Source organism: Leuresthes tenuis, unplaced genomic scaffold (assembly GCF_036924035.1).
Source record: "Leuresthes tenuis unplaced genomic scaffold, fLeuTen1.0.hap1 SCAF_18, whole genome shotgun sequence".
Classification (NCBI taxonomy): Eukaryota; Metazoa; Chordata; class Actinopteri; order Atheriniformes; family Atherinopsidae; genus Leuresthes; species Leuresthes tenuis.
The window spans coordinates 11003325-11029707 of NW_027325372.1; the positions used below are offsets into that span (position 1 = coordinate 11003325).

The 26383-nt window shown below is 41.0% G+C and overlaps 1 protein-coding gene and 1 non-coding gene across 9 annotated transcripts in view; both read left to right on the plus strand.

The window, feature by feature from the left end:
* Positions 1-2155: 2155 nt before the first annotated feature.
* trnah-gug (transfer RNA histidin (anticodon GUG)) lies at positions 2156-2227 on the plus strand. Its single transcript has one exon. It is a non-coding gene; the product is annotated as a tRNA-His (tRNA).
* A 1449-nt stretch (positions 2228-3676) lies between these two features.
* The window catches only part of LOC140274824 (focal adhesion kinase 1-like), a 55952-nt gene continuing 33245 nt past the window's right edge, over positions 3677-26383 (plus strand). For 4 of the 8 annotated variants that reach the window (XM_072370187.1, XM_072370189.1, XM_072370188.1 and 1 more), the window contains exons 1-3: positions 20977-21966; positions 23331-23575; positions 25740-25909. In XM_072370187.1, coding sequence (XP_072226288.1) covers positions 21843-21966; positions 23331-23575; positions 25740-25909 — 539 coding nt within the window. In that variant the 5' untranslated portion in view covers positions 20977-21842. Of the gene's footprint in view, positions 3859-12800; positions 13021-19032; positions 19096-20976; positions 21967-23330; positions 23576-25739; positions 25914-26383 lie in introns of those variants that run through there. The other 4 variants (XM_072370192.1, XM_072370191.1, XM_072370193.1 and 1 more) reach the window with 4 other exon arrangements.

Genomic DNA, 26383 nt, shown 5'->3' on the forward strand with positions numbered 1-26383 from the left:
GCAATAAATGGGTTATTGCTTGTCTTGGAGCCATTTGTTGCTCTTCAAACCTTACAAATAACGCTTCCATTTTTGCTCATAATTGATAAGATCGTTGCTCATTCCTCCACCTTTTTGTCTGTAAATGTGGCAGCATCTGATTTTGCTTTCAAGCAATATCAAAACCTTATGGGAAAGGTATTTTAAGAGTTTATTGAACTGCCCAGACACACAGGAAGAAGGGAAGGTAAAACTAAAAAAAAAAAAGGTCACATGCCCCTTTAATGGACACCAGACACAGTTTATAGGTGAGAGCTTCCATGACCTGAGGCAGTGACCAAAATTAGGGGAAATTATATGTTTTTTTTCAAATAAGTAACCACTGCACGGAAAAGTGCAGTTCCACGTTTTTCTTGTGAAGAAACAACCTGTGGTCTCTCTACTTCTCTTTATAATTTCGTTTTTTTGCAGGGTCAAAATTAGAAACCTTTGGCTTCATGTGTTGAGACACTTCCCTCGGATTCAAACGTATATCTATCATAAACAAATCAGAATTGTGCACACAGAGAGATCAACATTTTCAACAATCACGACGCTTTATTGGCTCTTTCGCAACTGTGTAGCTCCAGGACATTAATAACGTCAACAAAGCAAGCTGTTACAAATGGATGCGTGGATTAGGACAGGGTTGAAGTTTAACATTTGCAAAGAGCAAGTTAAGACACTGAGGGCGGGAGACAAAACTAACCAAGAAACGTGCAAATCAAAGACTGACCTTAAATCACTCGATCATTTCCACCAGTTGACGGTTTAGACGCTTGGTTAGCTTGCTAACACGGCTCCGGCTCGTTGTCATAAAATATCACCGTCTATATAAACGGCTGTGACTTCAACGCTTACAGTTCACTGTAGCTGCACCGTGATTCAGTACTTACTGACACACTCACTGGTTTGCCGCTGGTTTGTCAAACTTGGTAGCGACACGTCCACAACAACTTCCGGTGCTGCCATTTGAAAAATAAAAGCTTTTTCTTTCATAGCTGAGGAAGCTGAGGAAGCTGTTTTTCGAGGGGAAATGGCGCCATCTGCTGGATACGTAGTGTCCTGCATCTCTTTACCCTCACTTAAAACATAAGCGTCACAAAAAAACAACACACAAGATTTTAAATCTAACAGTTATTTACTTTCTATCCAGTTTTATTTGAGGAACATTGTGAACAGATGGAACCATTTATTTGATTTGTGTTTTACAGAAATGCAGATCGAGTCAACACCAATACATGAACACATACACAGATGTAGTCCTGGGATTTGGGGATCCAGTTTCAGATTAGAAATCGAGATTATGAAACTGTGGCGGATGTAGATTAAGGCAGACTAGAGGGATATAAAGAAGATCTAAATAAGAATGAGATTTGCTCAAAACATTTGACCTACATCAGCAGTTCCTCAGTTGTCTGAATAAATGTTTTCTTCCAAGAATTAGAAACACTGATGGGGAATATCACTTATTTCCACCCAAGTAAATCTGCTAAATGGGTAGTCTTGGTATGAGCAGGACCAGGTGTCCAGCTGCAATGATTAGTAAAATGTGTGTAGCAGATTTTCTCATCGGGTTATGTAATCTCCATCATTAAACTGGATGGTTAGGGTTTTAATTTAAGTAGCCTCGGCTACTGAGGCAAACTTGGAGGAACAATCTAAAGGTGAGGAAGACAGAGACAGTGACCCATTTGCAAGGAATCCTCTTGGCACTCCTCTTCATTTAAGCAAACCAGACAATAAGGACAAGGGGTGGGATTGGGACTGGGTGCTAACGTTTGCTACCTTGCAAAGTTTTAGTACAATCGATACTTTCACATCAACATATCACGTACCCTTAAGCACGATATGATGTTTCAGAAATAAGTAATTGTTGAAATAAAAGAAGTGAATGTGTCCAAAACTGCAGCAAATATAATGAAGATGAGAGAAGTCTGGCAATTTGATTTTCATTACGCTTATTTATTCTGCTTTTCTCAAGATGGAGGTTAAACGAAGATCATATTTGTCATCTTTGTCTTATACCATGGGAAAAATAAGCGTGAGAACTATTGATCAATTCAGCATGGGGACCCACCAAGACGGCTGGTACTATACACAGGGCCCGACATGGACGAGCACCGCTAAGTGGCCAGCCGTGATCGTATAGTGGTTAGTACTCTGCGTTGTGGCCGCAGCAACCCCGGTTCGAATCCGGGTCACGGCAGTCAATTTTTCTGAAGAGGTGAAATAACTATACGCAGTACAAGGCCTTGTCTTATGATTAAACAAGTAACAACATAGAACATTCAACTTAATAGTTTATATTAGTAATAATTCACCTAACACAATGGTCCTCTATAGTTATCGGCTCCACAATTAAAAAATAAGTGACCAGGTCTGTGTTGTACAGTCCTTACATCCATACATCTATATCTCCACTTGATAGGGACACTATTAATATAAAACTGCTCATAAAAGTTCCAAACCTACGAAAAGGAACATTGTGTAATTATAGGCAGTGGCCACTAGGTGTCGTCTCCGGTCTTTATGACAGAGGACCTGCACAGTTTAATTCATCGAAGAGCTGTAGCTGGCGTTGGCATTAATCAGCGACCTCTGGGCCAAGCGGTGAAAATGTTCACCATGCCGAGGAAGTACTTATGTAAACGTGGGTACACTGTCAAATACCAAATGCCACACAGGCACAGCAGGAAACTGCTTCATTACCAAGGCCCCAGGGGGGCTTCCAATGCTCCCTTTTAATGAAGATGTGGTTTTAGATTAAAATTTTCCTCTGCTTCCAACACAATGAACAAGTACATTCCATCATAGTATTTAGGTTTTCATTTGTTAAAGTTAGTTTATTGATTCAACGCCAATTCACAATAAACTCATCTCACGGTACTGTACAAATTCAAAATTAAATCCAGGTTTATCCCAATTAAAGTGTAATTTTATCCAATTCAGTTCAATGCAGTACAGTTCAGCATGATAGCATTTATGAAATGTAAGTTTGTAACATGTTGACCTGATACACTATTAATGCTCCTGCCCTAATAGCCTATTTTCAGGTATAAAATCAGAAAAACAAACCCACAAATAAACATGGCGAGTGAATAGATAGCAACAAAATTGATTATCACACATGAGAACATATGGATAACCATCCGCATATATCACAGGGTAAATTGTATAGTAACATGCACGAAAAGGTAGGAACAGTTACATCTGTATCTTATGCAAACGTATTATACAGCATACATTACCCATGTATGAATGGGCTGTGATGGGCCATTTTACATTATTCTGACGCGGATGCGTTTGCTATGGTAATATTTCAAAGATCAGAACTTGTAACAGAGACAAACCACTGTTAGCCACTGTCACTTGAGTGGCTAAAAGTTGCAACAAAGTTAGGTACTATTAGGTTAGGTACGTTTCCATCTCTGCCGTCCGGATAATCACTAAATAGGATTAACAATCAAAGGCTGCGGCTACCGCAGCTGTAGAAAAATGTCTCCCATTCTAGGTATCTACACATCCATTCATTCGTGGGCTGCAGTTTTTTTTCATGTGCCTGAGGGCAGGCTTTTTCACCCCATTCCGCGCGGGCGCGCACGGGCGCGCGTGCGGCTCCCTGCAGCAGCCATGTTGGAATGCTGGATGTGGAGAAGGGAAGCAGGAACAGGCGACGAGAACGGGATAGGAGCGGGGACAGGCAGGAGCGAGGAAACCCTCTCTGTAACTACTCCCAGCTCTACAACTGAAATAACGGATTATTTACCGACAGTTTACCGCTTCCCCTGCCGGCAAAGCCTACACAAACCTCGCGGAGGACACCTGGAACAAGTCATTGTGAGTAACGTTGTGTTTTTTAGGAGTAATCTAACTGCTTAAAGAAATGACTTTATGCAGTTGGGTTAACGTTCGTCCTGGCTGCCGTTAGCACTTTCCTCTCTCCAACAGTTACACTAATTTGCCATCTACTAGTACCATATTAATCGGAAAGTAGTGGTGGCTTCTATAGTTAAGCTTTAGAGGTCCGTAACTGGGAACGGGTGGTTTTCCTGTTGGGAAGTTGGAGAAGTTGAAAAGGTGACCCACCGCCACAAACTTGTCCTCCCAGTCACATGGAACGAATGTGGACAACGTTGGTTGTAATTTACGGTAAATAAGTGGACCGGACATAAGTGGACATTCAGCTTGAAAATCAGACCAGAGCAGTCGTTTGTTCCCAGACTTACTAATTCAAGGCTGTTTTGTTACCTCGATATACTTCCCGATCAAACTGAACTTGGTGAACTTTATTCCTTAAAGGACCAGTTATGTTTCATTCGCTCGTTACTGTTTTTACTCTTTAACCCAGTTAATTCTTTAAAGCCTGTATGATTTGTTGCGTTGTGACTGCACTCTCTTATTGCGCTATCATAAATGTTGTAGGACAGAATAGCCAAAAAGAAATATGCACTCCCAACCCTAATCTTGCAAAATAGAGCTTAAACAATTAGTCACTTTAGTAAGTCATTAAATTGATTGATTGCCTTTTAATTGTCTGAGGTCTTTCCTCAAGCCATATCGCATGTCATATACTGTGGAAAGTTTTCAGACCTTTCCAATCAACTTATTAACACCACAGCACAAACAAGTTGGAATATTTTGCTCAAATTTAAAAGAGGGTTAAGACTTTCTCTTCTTACACGGTTAAAGGCTCAGACTGAAATCCTCTTTAGGTTGATCCTCCAGGTTTGGCACACCCATTTGAAAGTTTCTCCCACTCTTCTTGGCAGAGTTGTTAAAGCTCAGCCAGGTTTAAAGGGCAGCATCCACTGTGCAGACATTTTGATGTCTCTCTGCAAATCCTCTGTTGGGTTCAGGTCCAGACTCTGGCTTAGTCTCCCTCTCTCCAGAAATCATAGCTTTCCTGAAACCACACTCCTGTGTTTTCACGGACATATAAACCTTCACCCCCACCGGAGGTCTTGAGCACCCTGACTGGTGTCTGGATCTGTTGATATGTTGAATTAAAGGTGTTGTGTTAAAAAGGTATCTGCTTTCTTCCACATGTGTAATTGCGAATTATTGAGGTAATTGTCTTCGACTCACTGGGCCAGAGAGTGATTGTTGTTGCACATGGTCTGAGAGTTGTTCAGGTGCCTTTTGGCAAACCCCCCGCCAGCTGTCCTGTTCCTTTTAGTAAGGAATGGCTTCCCTCTGGCCACCCCACCATGAACTTCTTTCATCTGAGAATAATGGAGGCTTCTCTGTTCTCGGCCAAGTTTCCTTCTGTCCCTTCCCAAATCTGCGCCTCCCTTGACACAATCCTGTTTTCCAGGTGAACAGACCGTTCTCTTAACCTCACGGCTTGGTTTTCACGCTGTGAAGCTATTAACTAGACAGGACTTTCTATATCTATGACGTTCCTAATTGCGTCCAGTTAATTTGATGAGGCACAAGCGTATTCCAGCCAAGACGTAGTCGCATTTTTACGGACCTAGTGACCCGGTTGTGAAGAATGTGAAGATTTCTGATGATGGACTATTCCAGTCTTTTGTGTCCAGTAAATTAACAAAACTTCAAGAGACATTTTTTCCTTTGTCATTGCTAAGAAATTTGTGGGGGCTGTTGGGAAAGAAAAAAGGAAAGAAGAATCCATTGTAAGGTCATTAACTGTCTGCACATAAACATAACTAAATGTGGAAAATTTGAAAAAAAAAAAGGGTGTGCAGAGGCTGGTTCCAGCCTATCAAATGTGCATTTGCTGCTTTTCTCAGAATGAAATGGTTTTAAGTTGAACACATTTATTTTTTGGACGTTCAGCCTAACTTTTTATGGGACTTTATGGGAGCATCTCATTCAGTAAATAAGGATACAGCTCGTCAGAGCCATTGAAAGCATGCTTTACCCCTCTTGATAAAAAGAAGCAAGCTGGAGTTGTGGTGTATCTTATTCTTTTATTCTTTAAATCTTGTCCACCAAAAAGAATTAGACGTAGGAAGAAAGAAGAGTAATAAACAGAGTTTGTTTGTTTTGTAGAGTTTAGCCAAATTCAAGAAAATCCTCGGAGAAACGGGTCGTTCCGCTCAGTTCATTCTCAGGTCTGAATGAGCTCTGGCGCAGAGCTTTTTCTGCCTCTGCTTCATATTCTAAATGCAAGAAAATGCTAATGAAATGCGGTATCCTGAGGCCACGAGGCTTCAGACCTACACTGTACAAATACAAGTGCTGTCCTGTACGCTTTCATTTCCATTTCTGAAGCGCTGTTTTTTTCCCTAATGCGCTCCAAGACTGTAAACACTGTTTGTTCTTTCATACTTCAGTCATTGCGCATTTGATTGAGGTGTTGTTAATTCGTATTTGTTCTCATTTACGGACAAACGAAATGAGTTTGGTTGGTGGTGGCTGGTTAATGAAAAATTCCTGTCGCCTGAGTAAAAGCCGTCTTTGTGAGGATTACGTCCTGCACTACACTACACTACACTACAACTAGAAAGAGCTGTAATGCTTTGTGGTTTGTTAAAAACATATCAAGTGCTGTCAGCTGTGAAACTTAATCTTCTTGCCCTTAATTAAAATGTTAATAGTTTTCTTCGAGTTTGATGTCATTCTGAATCCCGTAACAAGAGCTGTTTCAACACAGGAGTAGTTGTCTCCGACTGCAAGCCCGTATGAACAGAAATCAGCTTTTGTGGACATAATTTGGGCATCTTCTCACACACTAAAAGACTGAATAAGGTGTTGGTTTCACTTTGTTGATCCCATTCATGCATATTTGTGCCATGTGGTGATACGAGTACAGCCTTTTTACCTTTGACAGCATACGTTTAAAATAAATAAAGTTGAAGTATGACATGTCATATTTAGCGTGTGAAACCTGTTGGAAACTATTGTTGTGCTTTCTAAGCGGGACATACTGCACCTCATGTGGCTCTGGGAATTTCCTTCCTTTGATGCTGCTTTGCTCTAACTTCAGTATCCTTTTCCCTGATTGTAGAAATTTACTTGTAAAAGGCTTTTGTGTTACATGCCAGTTTGTGGAGACAAATGAACACGTCTCACATGGAAGAGTGTGTGTGTATTGCTAGCTGCACCTTATCTAACTCAACTCTTTATGTGGCAGGTCTACAGCAGGCTAATACAGGCGTGGCTTGTTTGCGTATGAGCCTGTGTGTGTGTGTGTTTGTGTGTGAGAGAGAGTGTGTAAATTGCAGGGCAGTGCAGGAGGCCTGTATTTATAGAAACACTTGACTACACTCAGAGATCTTACAGAAGCAGTCCACTAAATCGCAGAGAACTCTACTGTCTTCCCTCTGTCCTGCATTGTTTTCCTCTGTTTCAGAGAACAAAATGTAGTCTTTTTAGATTCTGTTAAGCTCAGTATCTACTCTGTGGCCCTCTCAAGTGCTTTCTATTCTCGAAAGACGGGCAAAAACAGAGAAAATTGTCAAGAAAGACAAGATGGTAACAAAGCCAGCCCTCTTGTGCGTGTAGATTGCAGTGTGCAGTGACTCATAATGACTCCTAACAAGCGATTGCAGACAGATAATATGTATGGAGGCATGTAGAAATTCTGACTAAAAGTACGTGCGCCATGAGGAATCCAGAGAACCTAACAAAATAATCCTCCTTGGGAGAAAAAACACTGCTCTGTACTTGTTTGTTAGCAGTTTGAGCAGCTGTGTGGAGGTCTGCTTTTTTTTTTTCTCACGTCCTGCGCAAATGCACGTTTACTATTTACACACTCACCTCAGGAAGGAAAAAAACTATGAATAAACAGTTGAACCCAGTGACTGATGCTATTTGTTTAGGAAGTGTGACCAACCTTGTGTGTGTGTTTATTAAAATGTGTAGGGTTACGGTTAGTCCAATGTCTCGACACACTAACTCATTGACTTTGGGTGGTGTTGTATTTACGCACATATTTATGCAGTGACGTGTGTGTGTGTGTGTGCACTAAATCCATGGATTCAGCTTTGATCTAACGTGGCCCTGATTCTGCTGCATTCTGCAATCCTGACACTGTGAAGGAAAAGAAGTGTGTGCGTGTGTGTGTGTGTTTGGAGATAAGAAGCTAAATGAACATTCATTCCCTTTGCCTTTGGATTGCATTCAGGAAGCAGACCTCACACCCCTCTGTACACACATTTTCAGAGCACTTATGTACATCCTAAAACATGCTGTGTCCCTCAGGAGCTTAAAGGAAAACGCCTTCTTCCTCTCAGAGGCAGCGGCTGTGCTCAGACTTCTGCTGGTGTTTATGTGTTGGTTTGTGTATCAGTGCGCATGCTTGTTTGTGTGTTTATGTGCTGTGATGACCACTGTGTTTACCAAAGATAACTCGGACAAATATTATCTTTGCTTTGTCAGTAGAAAAATCTGTTCAATTCTTAATGGTTGGGTTCGCTAATGTGGGTAAGATCGTGTAGTTCTGTTTGCTAACTGAGGTTGAATTATGCAGAAACTGCCTTGACGGCGAACACCTGCTACCTTCATTTGTGTGGGGTTCGGTTTGTTTGTTTCACAGAAGGAGAAGGACTCTAGATCTGTGTCTGTACGTGTTTTGTATTTTGATTTGATATTATAGATTGTTGTTAAGTGGATTGGTTTGTGGCCATTACGTATTACGTTGTGGCTTTATTTTCAGTGAAAATGAATATGATGCAGTGACGATTACAGCTTTTAATTAATTAAAAAAAAATATTGCATTGGTATCAGGTGAGAAAGGATAGGTATTTGAGATGGGTGTTAAAGGAGTAGCTTTTCTGGACTTCTCAGTACCTATATTGATGAACTTAAAGCTGACCACTTTGGCTGAAGTATTTTTACATGCTGTGCTCTCCTGCCATGGTCAATCTTTCTGAATTATGGGTTAATGCCACAAAATTTTATGTAAATGCAGCAAAATGCTTAAAAGGTTGTTGTGTATCAAAGTCTCTAAATGTCTCTATCTCTATTCTCGATCTATTGCTTTAGCAAAGCAGCCGTTGTGCCCATAATGCAGCCTTCCCCAACCTTGTCACAACAGCACAGAGTTATACTACAGCAGCTGATCTCAGCTTAAAGCACCTTTTTCAGAGTCTGTTGTTGCCTTGTGTCAGTGCGTGTGTGTGCTTGGACATCATTGGGCCCATGTGCAGTGAACATGAACTGAAATTTCCTACAATGGCAGGAACTTACATCATTGTTGATGACTTGCCCCTCCTTGGGGCATGCACTCGCAAGGACAGAGACACACACATACACACACTTGGAGCGAGCTACCATCGGTGAAGCACTGGTCACTGGTGCAACATGTCCGTTGGTGATGAATGGGGCTGGAGAAGTGGTGTGAAGATATGTGTGTGGAGTTTGTGTGTCAGTATAAGCAGCAATGCAACATCCTCAAACCGAATGGCTCCACATATTAATGATGGTTCTGGTGTCTCATTTTTCCCTGAGCAGCTATTAAACCACAGACCTCAGAAAAGAGCAGCTAACACCACAGACATTGTGAATGGGCTGCCCCGCTTCTTCTGTGTGTGCGGATGCCCTGTTTGAGCGGACACTTTGCGTAATGACATTGGAGTGAGTCAGATAGGCAGGGAGAAAGAAGTAATTGTCGGTCTTTGCTGTATGGATGGCGAGATGTGGGAGGAGGAGCAAACAGCGTGGAAAAGAGGCATTTCATGTGTATGTGCATATATGTAAAAACATGCCATTATATGCTCAGCATGAACCACTCTGTCCTCTTTCAGATTCATCTGCAGGATGTTTGAGTTTAACAGTGGCTTTTAAACAGGAAAACCCCATGCTGGTAGGCTTCTATTACAACCTACTGTGTCATTTAGTTCAACAGCAAACTCGTTATAATATTTCACGATACGACTCTGAAAGATCAAGAAAAAGAGATTTTAAAAAAAAAAAAAAAAAAAAAAAATGTTATGCTATTCTGGTGAATGAATTGGGGGTGTAATGATCTTTCCATATTCACAGTTCAGTTTAGGCCTATACTTTTGGGGGGAGGGCTCTTTTTACTGCCAGTATGATGTTTCAGTCATGGAACAAAAATAAGCCAACTTTCTGATGTATCTCCAGTTTACTTATTACCAGAATAACCTTCACCAGACTTGTAACTATATGTGTCTGATTAGCACGAGCGCCACAGAGCAAATCATCAATTACCAAATAAGCTATTAGTATCTGTTATTTTTCAACTTCTGTTTCTCAACCAGTTTTTAGACATGTGCTATGTATACCTACACAAAACGAGTGTCTCCAAACTGAGGGACAGCTAACTCAATCTCAGTAGAATGGGGGAGAGCTCATTGGAAATGGCTGAGGGGTGAGGTGGGGCTTATTTGCATATTCATAAAAACCTGCATACTAAATCAGGCAAGAGGATGTAGTTTAATATCAACCAGTTTTAAGGCATGAGGGTGTTTCTTTCATAGAAAATTTTAATGAGCAGAGTTAAGGTTTTGAGATTTACTGGTTTACATTTAACTATGACAAATTTACTGCATTCCTCTGTCTAAAAAGGGTCTTTAGCACAACATTATCTATAAAGGTGATACTGACTGATGGTCAAAATAGACTAAACAAGTTGAGTATTGCTGCATTAGAGCTGCTAGTTAAGATTGATGACTTAGTCTTCCAAAGAATAATGTCAACCCTGATTCAAAGAGTTTCAACATGATTTGAATCCATCATATTGATGTTAATACAGACTTTCATGGTCATAATTTAACAGCTTTCATCTAAACAGCGTCATAGTGTTAAATCCTTATATTGGCAATATAGAAAGCCGAGTTTCCTGGTTGAACTGTACACAAAGACTTGAAGTTGCTTAAGCCAGGTACTTTATTGAGAGTTAAAAAGAGAGTAAGAACAAAGCTGACACAAGTGTCTGTTTGGCCTATCATATAACCTCATGTCTTCTTTGTATCCATCCATAGCCTCAGTCATAGAAACACTCTGCACCCACTCATAAAAACAAAAGAAAGAAACTTAGAGTCATAACAGCTTGGACGAAGATCGACTGTGAAACACCTGGATACAAGTCATATGCATGACATCACACCCACAAAGCTGGTGTGCTACCATAAAGTGGTGTAGCTGAGGTCAGATGTGGGTATAATGCTACAGTGTCTGCCTGTGTGTTCATGTTTACTTGTCTGTCTGAATGATTAGTCACCAGCAGACGCACTCGTCTCACAAAGGTTCATTGATGAATTGTTTTGGGGCTGTCTGCCCTACTCTTTTCTCTCATTGTCTGGTAGTTGTTGAAGCACAGATGAAATTTAGAATCGCATATCACTTGAAAAAGCACTCCACTAGAGGGTGGTGTTAGAACACCAACTCATCTTCAAGGGATGCTCCAATAAAGAGAGACCAGGGCAGAGCTCAGGCTTAGGTTTACCTTCTAAATGAGAGTTAGAGCTGGGCGTGGGATCGTGTGTGTGTGTGTGTGTGTGTGTGTGTGACATGTTGGCCTACTAATCCAGTGGCCCATTAATCTGCTTTACTCCCGAGCAACTCTCATCATGTGCGTCTGCCTGTTCGCTTGCTTTTGTGTGTTGATTCTGCCACGATTAATTAATTCAGACTACAGCTGAAAGTCCAGCGTTACCTTTAGTAGTGAAGCATCATTTTGTATTTCACTACAAAGAGCGGTTGTTGTGTTTGGGTCAGAAGTTATTCAGTGCATTTTATTGTGCTGCACATCTGCTACAAAATTGTATCAAATCTTACAATTAAGGCGATAATGTGTGATTCTTAATTATAGACGCAAAAGCCCAAGTGATACTTTGTGCTCCGCATCGTAAATTTTCAAGATGTGTGAGGATTTTCGAGTATGTTATATGCCTACAAGTACACGCAAACATAGTTTTAAGAAGTCACACATTGAAGTAAACAGAATCACGTCGTTGTCCCTTTATCTTTTTTTTAAATTGTATTTGGTCTTTAGATTTATACTTAATGACTGATGACGCCATGATGCAAAAGACAAGCACCTAGTAACTTCAAATCTTCAGATATAAATATATATTTTCAACTATTACTTTTTATCTTAAAACTTTAATACTTATAAAAGTATAATTATGAACAGTTTGCGCCCATATGTTGAGTAAACTGCTCACTGTCACTGAAAATGGGGCCATGGGAGGTGGGTTTACTCTCCTGGCTGCATGCGATTTGATTACAGTATAATTGGATTAAATGTATAAAGTCCGTGGAACAACTGGCTTCACTTTTTTTTTTTTTTTTTTTTTTTGTAATGCTCTGGAGATGGATGGCCTCTGATGGAGAGTGTTGAGTCGAGAACATTACATTATGACATTATGACTAACTGAGCAGCTCCGCAGCAGTGCATCTGTGTCACAGAGACAGAATAGCCAGAGGCACCCACACACAGTATTTAAATAACTCGCTCTCAGTTCTCCCTCCTTATGTCATTCTCAGCTGTGACTTCTTACACTATATTACTTCTTTATTATTTATCTTCTGTGTTGTTCCATAACTTGTCATTTTACCCATTTTTTTTTTTTGGTCCATCTTTGACTCTTCTTTCTCGTTGTTGTTGCATCCTCTATTTGCATCTCTTCCCATGTGTTTCCCTCCTTACTTGCTTATTCTCCTGTTCATCTGGCTCCTGGGGGACAAAGCCACTCCTCCCCCTTCCTTCTTTTCTCTCTTTCGTCTCCCTCCCCCCTTTCAACGTAGCCTGCTTACTGCTCCGCTTTCCTTCCCTCCTCCCCCTCTTCCCTTTACTCCCACCTCATGCTGCTGTGTATCTGTGTATCAGTGTAGTAGTAGCGGCAGTTGTAGTACAGTGAGGAGGAGGAGGAAGCTGAGCTATAAGCTTAAGTCAACATAAACCATCATTACTGACTTCACTGGCTAGCGCAACGCTAGCCCAGAAGCCCGGGATTTTGGCTTTTTCCCCATTCAGCGGTCTTTGAGGAAAGGATTATACGACTTCTCTTCTCCTCTCCTCTCTTCTCTTCTCTTTTTGACTGTAAATGGAGGGGCTATATCATGGTAATTTAAAAAAAAAATCATGCATCACTTTGTAATATTTTAATGTAGCTGGTTGCATGTGTGAAACAGTGATAAACTTGTACCAAGACTGTATTTTCTTTTTGCAGGCGCTAAAGTTGAAATAGTTGTTGGTGTGAGATGTGAGGGCAGTGCATTTGTTTGTCTGTTTACAAGTGAACTGAATGAATTTAGTTTTTCTGTTGTTATTTTTGGTTTCTTGGTGCTTGTCACTGAAAAATAATGCTGGTAACCGATGTAATAAGGTAATAAAAGTAAAGATGATAAACAGGGAGATGGAAGAGAAGGACTTCCTGACCTTTGTTGCTAAGAATGTTTTTTATTCTAGTGATGATGTCATGGAGAAGGTAGAAACTTGTGCAAAGGCACTAAAACTAGAGCTGAAACCATTGGTTCATTCAACATTTTGATCAATCTGAAGCATTGAGAATAACGACAAAATACAGTCACAGATTGTTGTTTTCTTGGTTTCAAATTCTCAGATGTGATTATATTTGATTTTTTTCCCCCCATTGAGTCCATACGTACGTCATCGTTGAATGGGTAATGTGTGGAGTTAAACTGATTAGGATATGAGGTGTTGAATTGGCCTCTTGGCGAAATTATTAGTTGATCTATTGCTTCAATAAAAGGCAGATTCATCAATAACGGATGCAAGCTACTTGCAGCCTAAAATGAAACCATTTCAGCATTAATGTGATGATAGAACGCTTAATTCTGTTCAAGCCAAACTTATTTCATTCTGTTTTGTTTTGTTCACCATCAGTTTTTTTAGCATTAGAACAACTGTAGTAGAAACCCTCGATGCTGATGTGAGAAAAGTAGATGGAGGTGTTTTGTTGCCTGTGTGTAAGAGGCTGCAACTTTAAGTGAGCATGTACATTAGCGTGGGCTAACACTGCGTGTGCGTTGTGTTTAAAGATAAGTGTGCATCTTCATGTAGAATTTACATTTATTTGCTTGTCTGTGTGTGTTGTGTGTGACTGTTGTCTTCAACCAACAAACCCCCTTTGGTGTTTTGTTTCTAGGTTAGATCATCTATATTTCAGCAACTTCAAGTATTTTCATCTTGGCTCATAATTTATGGAAATTTACTGAACAATAGGCATAGCGGGACTTCCTTCTATCACATACGTGTGTCGGCACACGGCTACCATATATGCTTGGCGCTGCACCTTTACCGAGGTCACTAACAAGTGATTCAGCTGAAACTCCAGGTGTGATATTGATCCTGATACTTCAAATAGAAGGTTTATATAGAAGTCTCATTTCTTCATTATCCAAGCAAAGTATTTCAAAACTTTGATTTATTTCAGTGGCCTTTATAATCTATAAAAACTCCCACTTTTCTGACCCCTTCTGGATGGAAAAAAGCTTCAAGAACCAAATGAGTTTTCACCTTTTATAAAGAGCTTTTAATTGTGTTTTTTTTAAATAATTTTTTCCTAGTTACTTTTGCAGAGTAAGAAGCATTTGCAAAGTCCAGCACATCTTAACTGGATTCTACCACCTAGCAGCACTGAGCAAAGCTACTGAAGGACATGTGTTTATTGGCTAATCAGAATGAAGAATTAATTTTGGGTCTTGCACCGCAGTTCCCTTGTGTTTGCTCTCATGTAAAATAGAAAAAGCAGTCAATATTTAATGCTGTATTTGATTTTCCTCTCACGCATCATTCAAACTGCATGTTTTCACTTCGTAAACACGGGTAAATATAGGCTTTAATCCAGGACCGTGACTGTGATTTAACTGGTCATTTTGTCAGATTTAGCAGAAAGGAAACGGACCCTGTGTGAAATCATTTAAAAATTATTTAAAGGCTCATTCTATCTCACCAGTTCATTCGCCCTCAATCTGTAGTGTTGAATTATACATGCCGTGTCTGGTCTGAGTGTGATATGTTAACATGTAAGCCAGTTAGTGTTATCGCTGCACCTGAACGCTGCACACTTCATCGACTGCGTGTGCCACAGCGTGCGCTTGGGCAGATAAATGTGTGAGAGCAGTCGTGCGTTTCCCTGACCTTATTATGTTGTGTGGTTGGTAGGACTTATCTTGAAGAAAGGGGCATCATCTGTGTGTTTGGTGTGAGCGTGGACCAGGCAATTTTATTTGGCGTGTGACAGATGTTGAGTAATCGTTTCATGTTTATCTGAACGTGAATAATGACCTGAGAAAATGCACCTGTGCTTCGGTTTGCTTAAAACAGGTCAACTGTACGACCAAAGCTTGGTGAGGGTGACGTGGAAAACATTGACCTGAACAAGGCGCATTATGGGTCACCATCAAAACTGTGCTGAAAACATACAAGAAGGGATTTTTAAGGGTAGGAAGAGTCCCTCTGTGTGTGTGTGTGACTGGCAGGTGCGTTTGGTACCTCAAGCATTATGCTGTTGCACTGTAAGACTGCACGCTCCAGTAGCACTTTATTGTCTCGTGTTTCACACACACAAAAGTGTGCCGGCTCAGTTTAAGGATTAATCCGGAAGCAAGGAGCAACAAGGCAGAACAGCTGGCTGCCTCTGCTGGCAGGAGAACTTTTTTTTTTTTATTTCTATGGGAGGAGAACGTCTGCCTCTCGGTTAGTTTCATCTGTCGCTGTTGAATCATTCTGCACAGTTTGAGTATTGTGTGAAATATATAAGAATAGTTCCTTACTGCTGCCTAAGAGGGTTGTGACTGTTTTAAATCCCTGAGCTTACTTTGCTCCCTGACCTCACTCTTAACTGTAAATTTGATTTGACTACTAATCTGAGACCAGGAGTTTAGACACCAGTGCTTTGCAGCCTCTCTGATAAGTGTTCTGTGTAATTACAGTTACTGAAAAACCTATGAGTAGCGTGCAATTATACACAGCCCTGAAAAGACAGTGTCTGTGTGCATCTTGGCACTGAGAACGATCTGTCTTTTCACAGAGGGTGATGACAGTTTTCTCTTGACAGAGAGAAACGATGACAGTGTTTTTGGGATTTTTAGTGTTCGTGGTTACAACAACTGAGCAGGAGTGGACACATACTTGTTTATTAATGACTCAAAACGATAATGACACAGGATAGAAAAGCACTACATGTATGAATTAGGAACCCTGTTGTCAATTTGTCAAAAAGTATGAAATAAAACACAAATCTTACTTAATCTTAGATGCACAGAAATGTTTATCCAGACTATTTTAACTGATTCTCTGTATCTATAGTATTGCTGCTATTATCCCAAAAAATTGTGCTCTCAACCCTCCTCAAAAGGCTGTTTTAGTGTGGGGGTATATTACTAAACTCTTTTATCAAGAGTTTAGCTTTTTTTTTGTCTAAAATTAAGCTTTGTTTTCACACCCAGATATCAAGAAGTCTTCGCTTGCAAGCTCTGCGCTGCATCTGCACTCAGATTGAGCGCAAACTGGTGGAAGCAAAAGGGCCCATGTTTGAAGATACTCTACAAGCGGTCATTGGCATTGATATGTACTAAATAACTGTCAGGATAGACGACAGCATTCATGATAGACCTATAAAATGAATCCTTGATCCTCTTCTGTGTTCTTTAGCACAGCTTGAGGAGCAGGTGTTTTTGGTCCCCGTCAGTCGACAGACGAATAGGTTTTCCTGTGTGTGAGGGAGAAAACGAGACACCCACAGCCCACTCTGATATATACAGTGAAGGCCGTTAAACAGACCGGTTTGTTTGGAGTCAGTTTTTCTACAGTCACCATGGAGTGAAAAAGTCTTAGCAATACATTTGATTTCATTAGTTGCAAATTTGAATAGATAATGTTTGTTATTCTTGTTCTTCAGGTGCTGTCTAGTGTTGTTTCTCAGAGATAAAAAGTCCAATTTTCAAAACCAGAATTTTGAGTCTAGCTTGCAGCAGCGGGTGCAGATCTCAGGCTACTTCGCTATTAGACGACTCTGCATTCTTAGCAGAGACGGAGAAAGATAAATAGAGACTGAATGGAGGTCTGACAGTGTTCAGGGGACAGATGGTGTCTCGAGGTGTCAGGTCTGTTTAAATGTCATTATAGACACTTAAAAGCATTCTCTGTCATCATGAACTGGTCCGAATCAGTTTACTGTGATCCATTTTAGCCTCACAGGATAAAGTCAAACCATTTAGAATGGTTGCCATTTGTCAGATTTTGTAGGATGATATGTGGCATCTTATCAAGTGGTAAGATAAAAAGCTGACAGTGAGATCTTATTAAACACTGCGGAGAAGACCAGGTAATGTTGGTAAAAATGTTATTAATGCAGTTACTTACATCTTCTGTAATTCAAACTATCAGCATGACATTTGACATTATTGCTCGGGCTTGTTTACATAATCCCACTCATCACATAAACCTTTTTATTCCATATTTTTAGTGTCAATACACCTATGATGTCATTTTTTAATCTCCTTACTACCGTTAATAACATTCACAAAAACACACAAGCTCTCGTGTCCAGGTTTCATATTACGCAGCACTTTTTAATGGCTTTTTTTATTCATATTTTTTTCAACCATCGCTGTCATTTACCCTTGTGTGTCTATGTGCTCGCTTACCCAGTGCGTGCATGTCTAAAAGCCCTAAGGCACTTATCGTTTTTGATCTCCTACACACAGCCCTATCACCATCATAAATGGGTGTCGCTTTCCAGGCTTTTTCTGGGCTTCCTGTTGGACTTCAAGAGCCGTTTAGGCGACGCCGGCTCATATATCACAGCAGTCGGTCGATAGTATGAGTAGGCCTGTCAAGTCATAATCAAATGGGATTTGTTTTATAGCAGTTTAAAGTTGAAATGTCTAACTTTGTATTAAAACGTGTTTCGTATTCTGTTTGTTCATAATTCAGAAAGGGCTACTTTGCAAGAACAGTTGTGCTTTTTTGATAAATGTTAATAAGTAAGTGAAAATGAAATAGAGTAAAACACTGAAAATAAATGATTAAATCGTATCAAAGAAAAGATAAAGCATATCATATGATACAGTTAAACGAAAGGCAATGTAAATAGATGAGTTTTAAGAAGCTTTTTACAAATGTCCACACTGCTCACACATCTTAAGTCTAATGGATGAGAGTTCCAAAGTTTTGACCCTCCTGGTTCGAGGAATGACCAACAAACCCTCATCAGAGGACTTAATGTTATGAAAGGACTGCAGCAGATCTTTGACATATGAAGGGGCTTCACCATGCAAGAGAACAAGAACTTTGAACTGGACTGGTGTAATATGAGACCTTTTGGAAGTTTTTTTTTTAATCACTAGCCTGGCTGCTGCATTCTGGACCATTTGTAAGCAGTTCAGAGAAGCACTGCTCAGACAAATAAAAAGGGAATTACGCCAGTCAGGATGGGAGGAGATGGAAGCATTGACCATCATTTCAATCTCAGCGAGGAGTACCACAGACCTAATTATTGCCATATTCCTAAGCTGATAAAAACGTGAACAAACTACGCTGTTTACATGGTGGCAAGTTGTCTGTTGGAAATTTACATGCTGGTAAATGGAGAAAACATCTTTCTCTCAACTCAGAATTAGCATAGGTGTAAATTAAACTTTCATTTGCGAGCAGCTTCTGCGGCATGTCCCGTGTTCCTGTTGAGCTTTACCCTCGAAGCAAAGGCTGAAAGGTTAAAGCGCAGTCTGTGTAACATCCTCATCCAACAGCTGCCAGACCTGAACCCTGAACAATAGTTCTGTTTTGTGGCGTTTCCCGCTTTAGCCCCCTTTTTTTTTCCCTTTTTAAAGCACATCAGGAGTTGGGGTAAATTATATTACAATGGGATATTGATTATCAATACATCTGAGAAAAGAAACAAAAACAAGACATTGATTGAGTTTTAATCCATTTAAATTTACATAAACTGTAGAGCAGGTCATGACATTCATGACTGAATTGTGGACACCTGCTGTGGGACTTAACTTCATAAGCTTGAGTTTTTTGTGTTGACTTTCTGATGTATTTGTCTGGAGACTCGTACTCAAACAAACCAGCTGACTCTCATTTCTCTGTTTGTCTTTCAGATATTTCCAGGATTTCCTACTACACAGGTGAGCAGCTGACCCTCCAGCACCTGCTGCAGCCCTGTGAGCTCTTTCAGCTGCTTCACTCACTCATACACAAAGGGGGAAAGGGCGTCCATAGCCTCACGAATAGTAGTTTAAAAAAGAAGATTTAGATGTCGCATGGTCCACTTTTTGAATGAATTAGGTTTAGTCTAAGAAAACAAGTCTAAAATAATAGTAATGTATTGTAGAAAAACTGACCTGAATACAGTGGCAGTTTGTAGAATTGGTTTGAATTGCTTTTCAGATATTAGAAAGAAAAATACAAATGAACTGTAATTAATTTAGTGAACATTGGCTTGATGTTAATTCTGTTAAAACTCGGGGTGGGTGAAAACAGAGTGGAACTATAGTCGTGGTACCACAAGCATGCTTTACTGGCATTTTATGACACTTGACTTAATCTCTCATCATGCTTAATTTCAGCCTTGTTGGTTAGTAATAGATGTGTCCTCAAAAGTGCAAGTGGCTCTTTGTGAAGCTTTTTCCTACCACCAATTATCACCTTGTGTAATTCATCTTATCAGATGATTCACCCCCCCTCATTCACCTCTCAGTGCACCAAAACACTTTGATCTATTTAAAATATCCCTCTGTGGTGTGACATGAGTTTAACAATAGTTGTTTCCAGCTGTGAGGAAGTAAAAAAAAAAAAAAAAATTACAAAGGAAGAAGAGTTGGTCGGGGAGGATGTTTTGAACATCATCGGTGTTTGTGTGTTTTATTTGACCAGGTTTGAGTTATTTTATTGTTGAACGTTTCAGTAGAAATAATGATTCTAATTCTAATAACTCTGCAAGAGTCAGTTACTGTTGAGCTGATTGTCTTTGGCATCCAGGATGGAAACTAATTTTTACTCTCATATTTATCTTAAAAGAAGCTAAATGTAGTTGTAAAATGATGTATAGGAGAAAATAATTAGGAATAATACACGACTTTTAATTTTAAACTGCATTTAGGGGATGGCGGGTGTTGTGATTCCACCTCATGCTAAAATAATTAAGTTCACCAACGCTAAACGAAACAGTAACAGAGACACTTTTGGCTAAGTCCCAAAACAGCTCTTCACATTCATGGCAGCATCCGGCCCGCTGACAAAAAGCTTTCAATAGTCCACATACACACACACACGCACACACTTCACAACCCCCCCCCTGCCCCCACCAGATTTTCATAACAATGGCCAGTGCCTGAGATGGACCGCAAATTATAGGAAACCCACACGTGCACACACACGCATACGTGCACACACACTCAGTTAGGTGGTCTGAAGCGCAGTGTAGCAGGAGTTTTTGCGTTTGTGCTTGTTCAGTAATCGATTGAGACTTGTCCAGTTTCAGCATATGTTCATACGGCCATTTGTAAAAACCCATGGATGGAACGTGGTGTCTGGTTTGCAATAACACTCGTGGTCAAAATTGTTCTGGCAGAGAGAAAATGGTTGAGTCGGTGGCCGTGGTTGTGCAGTTTGAAGTGTGATCGATCGACACCTTGTGGTTTGGAAGCGGATTGGTCGCCAGCTGTTGGTTTACATACTTGGCACAGCTAGAAAAAGCCTATTTCCCCTTGATTCTTACTGGATTTATTTAGTTTTGTTCCATGAAATTCAGTCAGAAAGGTGGATGGTCATGTTCTGGTGATACCATAAGCCCAGTGATCTGATTAAATAAATGGAACAATTGCTTTTGTAATTTTAGAGGTGTTATGAGGGACTTCTCTGTTTAGCTGTGGTGATATTAGCTCAGGATAAGGGCTGTTCTGAGGTCAGCAGCATGAGCAGAAGTGGGAGGTTTTTGTTTTTTTATTGAATGGAGGACTGGATTAGCATATTAATGGTATCTGGCTCCTCCTGCCCCTCCAGCAGTCCTCTCCTGAGCTCCCTCATTCCCAACTCAACCTTCTTTCAGTTCTGTTGCTCTGTCCTCCTTTTCCTCTCATTCACCCTCAAACAATTGTGGCATTTCTCTCCGTCCCTCTGTCTCTGCCTCCTTTGTTTAAATGACTTAATCTGTCCTCTCACTTTCTGTTTCCAAGAGAAGAGGATAGCTTTTCTGTTTGTTTCTTACTGAGCACAGTAATTGCCTCTCCTTCTCTGTGACCACTAACTAGCTGAAGGTCCTCCGGATCGGCACTGTACTCGCTGGATTTTGCTTTGAGCTTTTTGCTGGAGGATTGCTTTTTCTCACCAGCACTGGGACTCCACTGAGTGAAACGACCCAAATTCACTCCAGTTGCTCGACACTTCCTCGGCAACTCTGTAACTATGGAGTGCAGGCATGAAGCAGATTTTGTCCGAAAAAACAAGTGATGCATTTTCATCAGAGAGGGGCCACTGAGGAGTAACTGAGGAGGAGGATAAGAAAGAGACGGAGAGAGGAGTTTTTTGATTAAAGCAACTTTACGTCTCTGGGGATCTTTTTTGACTCGTGGAGCCTTGGATAACAGGAAAAGATTTAAAGAGCAAACCCTCACAAAGCAGAAACTCTTCGGAGGATGTTTAGTTTTTTGCAGTTTTTATCTTGATGTGTTGCCCTCGAGGACTTTCACTCTCCACAACAAGTGCAAACACAGTCAAGGTTTTTTACCCTTCTGGAAATAATCGTTTGCAAGTATGCCTGCCCTGATAGAGATTGCTACTCTCTTCGGTGACGGTGCATGTCTGTCTCGTTGTGTGTGACCTGGCATTTGGACTATGTGAGCTCTGTTCCTGTTGCGATTTTGGTGTGTTTTTTATTTGCCTTCTGCACACAAGAAGTTCACCGTGTGTGATGCGAGGCTGCGAAGCAGCGAGCTGCCTCTCTGTCCTCAGTGCAGACAGACACAGGAAGGGACAGACATGCATTTCCATGGCGACCAGTGGCTGTAGCCCTTTTCCCATGTGCTGGGACAGAGGTATGAATGAAATCTCCTGTATGCGCACACACAGAAAAGCACACAGGGAGCGTGAAACCACTCCTCACAGAGTGACATCTGACTCCATGGGAACCGAGTTGGTGTACAGCCAAAGCTAGCAAAGCTTTGCTGAGGTTGTGTGTTGGTATAGATGTTTGTGTATGTGTGAGAGACCGAGAGAAAGTGGAGCGTGTGCCGATTTATTGACAAAAAAAAGTCATCGCTATTTGAAACTTGCATAGTAACTCAGGAGCAGTTGTGTTTTCTCACCGTAATACATCCCTCAACGCCTTTAAACTCCTTCCACTGAGTTATGTGTGTGAGAGAGAGTGCATGTGTCTGTGTGCACGCTACCCCCCCCACCCCCTCAGGTGTAATTACCTGCAAGACCATATCTATTTTCTTTTAATGGAGGAGAGAGGAGGAACACGGGAAGGTGGAGAGGCAGAAAGTTGTAGTTTTCAGCAGATTACATTCTCTTTCTCCACATCTTTTATTTTTACAAAAGCACCGACTTGCACTTGTCACGCTCGCACAGATGCTCTGACGTAGTGAAGGTAGTTTTTATGGACATTTCCAGATCAAGTGGCAGGAAATCTGTCAGAACTTCTCATCCAGGCAGACACAGCAGCTCGTGGTGCATTGTCGCCTCTGTGTCGTAGATGCCGGCGCTTACATAATGAGCCTTGACCCTGACTGCACTTCTCTCCCCTTTTTTTTTTTTCCCTCTCTCTGGTATCTTATTGTCCATTGTATTTTATCTCGCCAAAGAAAAACACCAGAAGAATAGATACTTACTGTACAAAGTTTGCGTCAAGAAGGACAGGAAAGACTAGGAGGGAAACGGGAACGAGGATGATTCAGAAGTGCGACATTAGTGGGGCAACAGTCTGCAACCAACAGTAGAGAGAAAAGGAGAGACGCTGCACTAAAAAAGGACTCGCTGGCAAATTTGCTGGGAAGTATTTATTATTTTTGAAAATGACCTATCATTGCTTGAGTACAAATGCCAAAACTGTTCTTGTTCCTGCTCCTCCAGTGTCCTGAGTAATTGGACAAACTGTAATATATACACAAAATGGCAGTTGAACCAAGTTGTGTTTAGGCAACTAAAGATCAGCCTTACACCAATTTATAGTGTAATGTTTTTTGCTAGTTACTGCCAGGGTACTTGAATACCTCCTGTAGGAAACCATCATCAGAAAATAAAAAATGATTTACTAATGGTAATAATTCTAAATTGCGGAGTTAAATCAAACATCCTGCGTGATATAATCATTTAGGTTTAGGAACTCATTTGTCTCTTTTTTTATTTCTTTATCTTTTAACTCAACAGATTTTCTCTCCTCTGCTTTTCTCTGCAGAATATGACAGACACCTAGCAGCGGCAGTGTCAGCAGGTAAAACCATGGCGACGGCCTACATGGAACCCAACCTGAACAATGCCTTCCTAGGAGGTGCCAAATCGCGGCTAAGTGCGGGGGGATCGGACCGAACCATGGCTGGCTCCGTGGACAGGGTTCTGAAAGTCTTCCATAACTTTGAGACCAACACTGAACACAGCTTCTGGTCTTCCAATATCAGATATGGAGATGCAACTGATGTCAGGGTAAGAGGACACACGCTCATTTTGCCTACATGTGAGCTCAAAGTGTATAAGCTGTGAGATTGTTTGCTCTTGGTTATTGTATAAGCAGACAGGTGACAAATTAGAGGAAAAACCTGAACCTTTGAGTCCTGTAATCAGGGAATGTGGTAGCTCTGTCATGCTGTCGGTGATGTTTGGTTCCAGTTGTCTCCGAAGTAAAAAGGGTTGCCATCTTAAGGGGTGCCTGAATGTTTTGATTGTGAAAATCACACTGTGGTCCTCTCCAGATCTCAGACCCATTGTACACTTCTAAAAGATTTTGGACCAAGCTTTGAGACAGCACTCTCCTTCACTATCATCAAAACGCCATGTTAGAGTTCCATCCCTCAAGTAGAAATCCAATGACTCGTCAGTCAATGTAAAGCCTGTCTGTTCACACATGCTTACTCAGACTGTGCATCGACAACTTCACTCTCCTTAAACTGAACAGAACAGAACAAGTTTCCCAGTGACTGTGAAGGTACTCATATCTGCCTCCAGAGCTCAAATGTAACAGTTTACACTCAGCAGTAGTATTAAAGGTGCTTTTCATTTTTCTTCGGTTGTTTGTCCTCTGCTCAAGGTCGTAGCCGTCAGCTCAGATAAATCCCACTCAGCACAATGAGAATTTTTGTGCTCGCATGTTACCTAAGGGGAGCATTTTTGTGTTTTTGTCTGGTGGTGTAGCTTTACTTTGCGGCACACAGTTAAATCGAGCCTTGACACGGAAACTACCTAGCACAGCTCAGATTGTTAGTGGTCAAGCAGGATGTGTCAGTGCAAATCTCCTCTGCACTCGTCTCCTTTCAGCTTTCTCATCATCAGTATGTAGGTCAGACCCCCCCTAGCATTTTACATGGCAACACACACGGTTCTGTGAGCATTATTGCGGATGTATGATGTCTGCCAACTTGTTTGGGTGGAAATGTCCCGTTAAATCGCTTGATGTCTTTCACACTAACTTAAATGCACTCGCACACACACACACATACAGACAGCGATGCTCTCCTTGACCTGATACAGAACGCCAGCTGTAAACACAAGCACTCTTGGCACAGTTTGGACCCACATAGGACTTTGCTCTGACAGAAAAGCGCTGGCAGGGAGCTCGGAAGTACTTTCTGGTCAGATTTTGCTGAAAAGCACTCTGACACAGCAGTGCTTTTTTTTTTTTTTTTTTTTAATTTCCATGACAACAATACCATGACAGCACATCTACCCATTTGCTTTGTATTTGCCTATTTGGCCAAACACTTTCAGTTAAATATTGTTTTGTTTTTTTTTCAGCCTGAGCAGCAATTTCAGGACACTGGTCCTTATGTTGTCAGATAATGAGTTTGTCTCAACTCAGATGGTGACAGCGATGGGGTAATGTGAGGTTGGTGTGTGACACAATACGTCGGAGACATCAGTACAATGAAAATCACAGTCTTGCACAAGAGCTACAAAAAGAGGGAGGCTGATGTCGGCCTATTTCAGGTTTATGAAGGAACAGTTTCAGCGGGACCTCTTTCAGATGGTTAGCAGTGCCAGGGAGACGATAAGTCTAGCAAAGCCTCTGGAGTGGTGACAGTGGGGACTTGTGGTCGTTTTCATTTTAAAAGACTATTTCAGATTATTAATAGGCTCCTATTACCATGCACCTTTGATGTCTGACTGATCTGCTCCCACAGATGGGCTTTTCTTTGTTCCGAACACGTTTGCCAGACATGCAGCTCACAACAGAAAGACACAGCGAGAGCAAGTTTATCTTAAATTCTTTTCTGGTTACCACGGTTACAATCTCTGCTCCCGATTGGTTGCCTGAGAAAAAGTGGCTGTGATGACACCAGTGCCTTTTTGAAAAGTTCAGAGATTTAACAGCTTTGTGTGCTGGGAGCGGCTGCACAGAACAGGCTGAGCGCTCCGAAAAAACGACTGCTTACGCTTTCTACTCTTAGATGACAAGTGGAGGAAAAAACTGCTTCTTCTTTTCTTAAAAAAAGCTTAAACTGATATGCATGTGTTGGACTGTTTTATGTACAGTTCTGTGGACAAATGGGGAAAGAGGGACTTAACACTTCTGCTGAGTTAAGGCCGAAAGACCTACTAATAAAAAGTCTGACTTTCAGTCTGTGCCTCTATTTCTCTTCCTCTTTGACTGCAGGGGATCATCCAGAAGATTTTGGACATCCACAAAGTGCGCTGGACTCTATGTTTCGGCCTTCGTCTCAGCAACGGCCAATCCAGAGACCAAGTGTACTGGCTCCACCCAGATATGGGCGTGTCCCACATCAGAGAGAAATATGAACAAGCACAGCCAAACGAGGAGTGGAGGTAACATAAGACAAGTGCTTGTGCGTTTGTGTTCATGGAGCTTTAACAGAAACAAACTTTTCTAAGTTTCTGTGTGATATGTATTACCTGTTTGCCAGTTTGTGATGTATTCGGTCACCTTTAAGGCTGGATGAAGCCTCTCATTTTATAAATGTTTCCTGTTCTGATTCTCAGTGTCCCAGTTTGATGTGATTTATGATTACAGTCGATATGAATTTAGGAAGAGAAGACTTCAGATGTATATCCTTGCATATGAAATGGCAACAAACCTGTTCTTTTTTTGACCATGAGGAGAGTTAGACGATGACTTCCCTGCAAACGCCTTCAGTAGTTTTGTTTTCTTTGGATGGGAATGCTTTTTGAGATTAGATGATTTAGTCTCCGAGAGTTTCCACAGTGTTTATCTCCATGTTGCATGTCTCACATTTAGCTTTGCTTTCATTTCAATCTTCACTGTCTTCCAGATGTTTAAAT